Here is a 7,416-nt window from a genome sequence, read left to right as displayed (position 1 = left end):
ATATGTGTATATATAGTTAGAAGGAATAAGTTCTAGTGTTCGACAGCAGAGTAGGGACTACAGTTAACAACAATGTATTATATACTTCAAAATAGCTAGAAGAGAAGACTTGAAATGTTCCCAACACATAGAAATGATAAATACTTGTGGTGGATGCCTTAAATACCCTGATTTGATCGTTACACATTCTGTGCATGTAACAAAATATCACATGGACTACCATAAGTATGTACAAATATTGTGTCCATTTCTTTAACGGGTAAAAAAATCTGAACAATTTCTCCAAAGAAGACATACAAATGGCCAATAAGCACAAAAAAAGATGCTCAACATCGTTAGTCAAAGTAATGTAAAGCAAAATCATAATGATGTGCCACTTCAGACACATTAGAATGACTACAATAAAAAAGATAGTAATAAGTATTGGTGAGCCTGTGGTAAATTGGGACCCTTGTACGATGCTGCTGGTGACAATGTAAAACGGTGCAACCTGCTGTGGAAAACAGTATGACATTTCCTCAAAAGGTCAGGCAGAGTTACCACGTGACCCAGGGATCCCACTCCTAGTTCTAGAGAAAACATACGTCCATGAAAAAACTTATACAAGAATGTTCAGAGCCGGGCTTTGTGGCTTAGCCTGTAATCCCACCCCTTTGGGAGGCTGAGGTGAGTGGATTGCCTGAGCCTCCGGGTTCGAGACCCGCCTGAGCAACTTGGCGAGACCTCATCTCTACAATAAATTAAAAAAAAATTAGCCGGGCATGGTAGCGTGTGCCTGTAGTTCGTTCCAGCTACTTGGAAGGCTGAGGCGGAAGGATCGCCGAAGCCCAGCAGGTCGAGGCTGCGGCAGCCGGGAGCGGCCACTGCACTCCAGTTTGGACGACTGAGTGAGACTCCAATTCAAAAAATAAGAAAAATTTAAAAAGTCAAGTTAAAAAAAAAAAAAATTAGAAGGCTGAGGCGGAAGGATCGCCGGAGCCCAACAGGTCGAGGCTGCGGTGGCCGGGAGCGGCCACTGCACTCCAACTCCAGTCTGGGTGACAGAGGGAGACTCCAACTCAAAAAAATAAAAAAAAGAATGTTCATAGCAGCATAGTTCATAATAGTGAAAAAGTAGAAATGACCCAAATGTCCATTAACTGATGAATGAATGAATAAAGTGTGGTATATCCATACAATGCAGGAATTTGGCAATAATGAAGTACTGATAAATGCATAACATGGATGAATCCTGAAAACATGCTGCTAAGTAGAAGCAGCCAGTCACAGAGGCTGCCTATCATATGAATCCATTTATATGAAACATTCAGAATAGGGAAACTTATAGAGATAGAATGTAGATTACTGGTTGCCTAGGACTGGGGGAGTTAGGGAGTGGCTGCTAATGGCTATGGGGTTTTTTAAATTTGTTTTTTTCTTTTTCGTTTTTTAAACACAAGGTCTTGCTTTGTGGACCAGGCTGGAGTGCTGTGGCGTGATCATAACTCACTGCAGCCTTGAAATCCTGGGCTCAAGTGATCTTCCCATCTCAGCCTCCTGAGTAACTGGGACTACAGGAGCATGACACCATGCCCAGCTAATTTTTAAAACATTTGTAGGGACAGGGTTCTTTCTGTTTCCCAGGCTGGTCTTGAACTCATGACCTCAAGAGATCCTCCCTCCTCACAAAGCACTGGAATTACAGATGTGAACTACGTGCCTGGCCAATTATGGGGTTTCTTTTCAGAGGGATGAAAATGTTCTCAAATTATGGTGATGGGAGCATAGTTCTGTGACCACACTAAAAACTAACCTTAAATGGGTGAGCTGTACGTACGTATGAATATGTAGAACGGTGTAAATTATATCTCAATAAACCCGTTACTCAGCCCTGCCCTGCCCGGGCTTTTGGCCTCACTCCTTACCTCTCCCGCTGCCCACTCTCCGCTAGCCAGGCCGAACTCCTTCCTCCGCCTCAAGCATACCAGTTTGTTCTGGCCCGCCACCTTTGCACTCCCGACGCCCTCTTGGTGGAACATTCCTCCCGCTTTCACCTGCCTCGACGCTCCCTTTCCCTAACCGTCCCACCCCAGGATGGGTCTGGTACTTCCTCTGGGCTCACGCAGCCCCCCACGTCCCTCACGCCAGCCCTAATCACCCCGGCCCGTGTTTCCCCCTCACAGCCCTGACCATTCTGCCTGTCTTCCCACCATAGCTCTGACCACTGTTCCCCGTGCTTCTGCCATCACAGTGCTGATCACCCTGGCCTCGGCGTCCTCTACCACTGCCTGTGCTCCCCCCTTCCCCACCACACTCTGGACTGTCACTGTCAGCTGCGGGTCTGTGTCCCCGCTGGACTGGGGCCTCCTTGAAGAAGGGGCCCCGGCACTGCTGACCTCAGGGCAGAGCATGAAGCCGCAGGCTCTGATGGACGAGTGAACGGCGTCCCGCTCAGCCCTGGCAGCCAGGAATCCTGGCTCTCGCGGGTCACGTACCTACATACATGACGGTGCCCCGGCGCGGGGCCTGTCCGCCGGCCCGCACCTCACAACGGCTGCCCACAGGGATGGCGCTGGCTTGAGCCTTCTCCTCGGTGAGGCGCTGCCTGGCCTCGGCCTCTTGCTGTGCCCGCTCCTCTTCGTTGTATCGCCCCAGCTTGCTGCGCTTCAGGAATGAGCGCACTGAGTCTGCGGGCAGATGGGAGGCGGGGTCAGCATGGTCACGGGGGCTGGGCCTCGAGCCTCACGGACCGATGCTCCACCCTTGCACCCACAAGGGCCGACATTCAGAGAGACACTCTTCTAGGTGTCAAAGGGCTGTCGCCCGAGCCCCCAGATCTCCTACCACAGCCTCGGCCTCTCCCCAGGACTCGTGGGGCCTGCATACAACCCTGAAACGGAAGGGATGCCACCTGCCCCATCTTTTGCACAACTGTCACAACCCCTCCCACCTCCCAGCCCATTCCCGTCTGCCCCTGTCCTCAAGTCTCACCCCAGCCTCTTCCAGCCCACGCTCTCTGCCCTCGCCACCAGCCTCCCTGCCTGGTCCTGTCTATCCTGGCTGCCACCCCAGGAACTGCCCACATTGCCCCTGGTCCCCACGTGTCCCCTTCACCCCCATGGGTCCGTACCTTGCCTCTGGTCATAGGCTTCTTGTGAGATCGTGTATTTCTCCACCCTGGACACGTCCTCATACTCCCCAAGGCGGGCACCACTGCGGTCAATAACCTGTGGTGAGGGAGGGAGGTCAGTGGGGAGCAGGCTCCGGGCAGGGAGGTCTGGGGCTCTGGGAAGCAGTTGCACTTTGCAGTATTCTGTAGTTTTAAGTCTTTCCTGTCTGGGAAAAGACATATTTATCTTCCCTTGCCTTTTCCGCATGCAGCTTTCTCTCCTGAGTTCAGCATAAAGAGCAAACACGGGCAACCCCCTTGGATCCCCTCACACTGTGGGAGCTTTTCTGTCCTCTAATAAATCCTGCTTTCTAAGAAAAACAAAAACAAAAACGAAAACAGGTGTCTGTACTGGCCATCTCCCCTTCCTCATCCCCATTCAAGCTCCTGGAGGCTGCCTCTGTCCCCAGAAGTCCCCCACATGTTTTATCAACATCACTGATGACCTGGAAGCCACTGAGTCCAACTGGCAGAGTTCAGGCTTTACACAGCCCTCTGGGCAGTGCATTTACCCTCTCTGGACCTCTGGGACTACATAACCTGACCCCAACCTCTAGATGCCAGAGCATCTCCTCCGGTATGTGCTCCAATATTCATTCACTAGTCACTATGGAGTTCCGTTAGGCCCTGTAATGGGCACTGTGAACACGGTGCAAAAACAGACACACCTGGCCCTCAAGCAGTGCTCACTCTGCTGGAGACCATAAACGGAGAAGAGGCATGGAAGACGGGCTATGGAAAAAAAATACAACAGAAGAGGCTTAAGGATCATGGGAGGGTGGTGAGGGCAGGGTTCTGAAAGTAGGACATCTGAGCCAAGGCCTGAGGGATGAGAAGAACAGCAGGTTCAAAGGGCCAGAGGTAGGAATGTCCCTGGCCTTTTAGTGTGTGTGTGTTTTTTTTTTGAGTTGGAGTCTCACTCTGTCGCCCAGACTGGAGTGCAGTGGATGCTCCCAGCCACCACAGCCTTGACCTGCTGGGCTCCGGCGATCCTTCTACCTCAGCCTTCCGAGTAGCCGGAATTACAGGCATGTGCTACCACACCCGGCTAGTTTTTTGGTTTATTGTAGAGATGAGGTCTCACCAAGTTGCCCAGGTGAGTCTCGAACCCGCAGGCTCAGACAATCCACTCACCTCAGCCTCCCAAAGGGATTACAGGCTGAGCCACCTAGCCCAGCTTGTCCTTGGCCTTTTAGAGAGGGTGGTATGGGTGGGCTAGAGTGAGCCAGAGGGAGAGTAGGAGGCACAACGGATCACTGTGGACTTTGGTTTTTCCCTGGAGTGAGACGTAGCCAGGGCAGGATGCTGAGCCAGGAGGGCCCTGACCTGACTCGATTAGTCACAGGCTCACTTTGGCTGTGAGTGGGCAGCAGGGAGGCCAGGGAGGAGGCTGCTGTGATGAGGAGGGGTGTGGACGCTGGGCCAAAGTGGGGACAGTGAAAGGGGAGAACTGAGATTCTAGAGAGATTTTTTAGGTGGAGCCAACAGGGTATGCAGACAGACTGGATGTGAGTATTAGAGAAAGAAAAAGGTCAAGGACAACCCCAAGGTGTTTGGCCTGAACCACTGGGCCAACATGGCAACATAGAAATGGCCCTTATCTCCAGATCAAGGGTCCCTGAGATTTCTACTTTCTATGTTAGGGATTTCTGTCAAGGTGAAGTTCTGCTATTTTAAACAATGAACGTGGGTGATATTAAAAAACAAAAAGAATTTTAGAAAAAGTAAAAGTTCCCCAGAGGCTCCACCTCTGGGACACCTTCCTAGAATGTCCAAGGAAGTCAGAGGCCTGTCTGTATCTGAATCCCCCTGGTGTGAAACCCTTCTGTCTGAGGAAACCACTGCTTATGCCTGACCCACTCAGATTCCCAGGCTGAGGCTGCCCAGGTCAGCCCAAAGGCTCAGTCCTATGCACCTGGCAGAGTACTGACACACCTGCTACAGTCCAGGCCTCATCACCCCATTTGGACTATCCCAGCAGCCTCCTCCATGTCTCTCTAGTCTTCTTGTCCTCCACATGCAGCCAGAGGGACCTGTGAACACTTGAGTCAGATCAGGGTCTCCTGGCTCACAGTCCATCCTTAGGTCCCTTGTACCCACCATGCTTCCTCCTTGCATATGCTGTGCCCTCCTTCTGGGGCACAATTTCCCTTCTTCAGTCAACTTTCTCTATTCTTCACGTTTCTGCTCAGGTAGGACTTTCTCTAGGAAGTCCTCCCAGACTTCACTGATGGGTCAAGCATCCCAGTATACTATGGTCTTCCAGCTCCACGGTCTCCTCCTACCTGGCCCTTGTCACCACTGACCCTTCACAGTTGGTCCTTTAGCTAACATCTACCTCATATACTGGACATAACTAAAACAGGGACACTCATTCCTCATCTTCTCAGATGTGGCTCACACCTATACTCCTGGAATAATGTAGATGTTCAGTGAACATTTACTGAATAAATGACAGAGAAAAAAAACCAGTTTTCCAGGCACACTGACTTCTGGAGTCATGCAGAGTGGGGTCAAAATCCTAGTGACAGCTCATCTTTAAGGAAATAAATTCCACCCTGAAACTAAGTTTTCTCTTCTGCAAAGTGGGGATAATTTTTTTTTTTTTTTTGAGTTGGAGTCTTACTCTGTTGCCCAGACTGAAGTGCAGTGGCTGCTCCCGGCCACCACAGCCTTGACCTGCTGGGCTCCGGCGATCCTTCCACCTCAGCCTTCCAAGTAGCTGCAATTACAGGCATGTGCTACCACACCGGGCTGATTTTTTGATTTATTATAGAGATGAGGTCTCGCTGTCCAGGCGGGTCTCGAACCCACGGGCACAGGCAATCCACTCACCTCAGCCTCCCAAAGGCGCGGGACTATAGGCTGAGCCACCGAGCCTGGCTAAAGTGGGGATAATTATAACATCTCTCCAGTCTTGTTTTCTGGATTCAACTAATCATTCAACAATGATTCACTGAGTATCCTCTCTGTGCCAGGCACTATTCCAGGTGCTGGGGACACAGCAGTGAACTAGAGTGAGGAAAATTTCTGCCCTCATGGCACTCTAATTGGGGAAGACAGACAATAAACAAACTAGATCAATGAGAAAATCCAGAGCATGTCAGAGGGTGGGAAGAGTTGAGGACAAAAATCTAAAATAAAGCAAAAAAAAAAAAAAAAAGAGCAAGAGATAAGGTTAAAATTGTGTAGTACTGAGGCTGATGAAAGCTTCACTAGAGAGGTGTGACTGGAAGAGGGAGGGTGAGCCTGGAGAATATAGTACATGCAAAGGCCCTGAGGTAGAACTCACTTGGGATGTCTAAGGAGCAATGTGGCTGGTACAGACTGAGTGAGGTGATGCGGGGGAGAGGTGGGGTGGCAATATGGACAGAAAGAACAATGTCAGCTGATGCATGCTGAGGTTCTCTGTGTCCTGGCTTCTGCCAGCCTGTCCAGTCTCATCACTCACCATGATCCATCTGTTCCTTCAGGCCACTGTACACTCTGTTCCTGCCACCTGGCATGTCCTTCCCCCCTTTTCTCCTAGGTCACTCCTCATCTTTTAGGTCTCAGATCAGACATTTGTTTCTCCAGGAAGCCCTCTCTGATTCTCCCAGGTGGAGTCAGGCACTTCTTCAGGGTGTCCCCAGTCCCCCAGGCTTTCCCCATCCCAGCCCAGGCCACTCTGGGCTGTTCCTGTCTAGTGACTAGTCTGTCTCTCACCATGCTGGACTGGGGGCTCCATGAGGGCAGGGCCTATCTTGGATACCACCAAGGGCAACGCACAGCAAATATGTGTTGAGTAAATAAATGAGTGTGGGGAGGGTTCCAGGTAGGGAGGGCTCACGTGGATGCGGCAGCCGTCATCTACCGGGTACGAGCCCAGCAATGCATCCTCCTGATCCAACTTGCTGTAGAACTTGTCGTCAGCTCCATACAGCTCCAGGTCCATGCAGGAAGCAGGGCTGCCCACCACCAGCTCCAGTTTACACTGCGAGGAGGGAACAGGGTGAGGAGAACGGCCGCCAGTGCCCCCCCCACCGTCTCTGAGGCCCCGCCCCTCGCATCGGTAACCATCACATCCCGGCTGCTCCAAAAGACCCACCACTCGGGCCACACCGGGTCCGCCCCTCCCGGGCGCCCGCCCCTCTGCTCTCACCCCCGCCCTCGGGACTACCTGATTTATCCCCGGCCCCGCCCCCAACCTCCGGAATCTGGGGGTCTCTCTGGCCCCGCCCCGCCGCGGCCCCTTCCCGGGTCTCCGCAACCTCGGATTATCTCTGGCC

General features: G+C 51.8%; 1 protein-coding gene across 2 annotated transcripts in view; it reads right to left on the bottom strand.

Annotated features, from left to right (window-relative positions):
- The window catches only part of TBCB (tubulin folding cofactor B), a 10,202-nt gene that overhangs the window by 2,431 nt on the left and 355 nt on the right, over nt 1-7,416 (bottom strand). Inside the window, exons 1-4 of one of the 2 annotated variants that reach the window (XM_021706763.1) lie at nt 7,391-7,416; nt 6,978-7,135; nt 3,110-3,206; nt 2,475-2,666 (exon numbers count right to left, since the gene is read on the bottom strand). The exon at nt 7,391-7,416 is cut by the window's right edge and continues 355 nt beyond it. In XM_021706763.1, coding sequence (XP_021562438.1) covers nt 2,475-2,666; nt 3,110-3,206; nt 6,978-7,135; nt 7,391-7,416 — 473 coding nt within the window. Of the gene's footprint in view, nt 1-2,474; nt 2,667-3,109; nt 3,207-6,977; nt 7,140-7,390 lie in introns of both variants that reach the window. The other variant, XM_008073643.2, reaches the window with a different exon arrangement.

Source organism: Carlito syrichta, unplaced genomic scaffold, assembly GCF_000164805.1.
Source record: "Carlito syrichta isolate Samal-C Ts95f unplaced genomic scaffold, Tarsius_syrichta-2.0.1 Scaffold315987, whole genome shotgun sequence".
Classification (NCBI taxonomy): Eukaryota; Metazoa; Chordata; class Mammalia; order Primates; family Tarsiidae; genus Carlito; species Carlito syrichta.
Note: the sequence above shows the minus strand (reverse complement) of the source record. Positions and strands in the feature narration are given on the sequence as shown.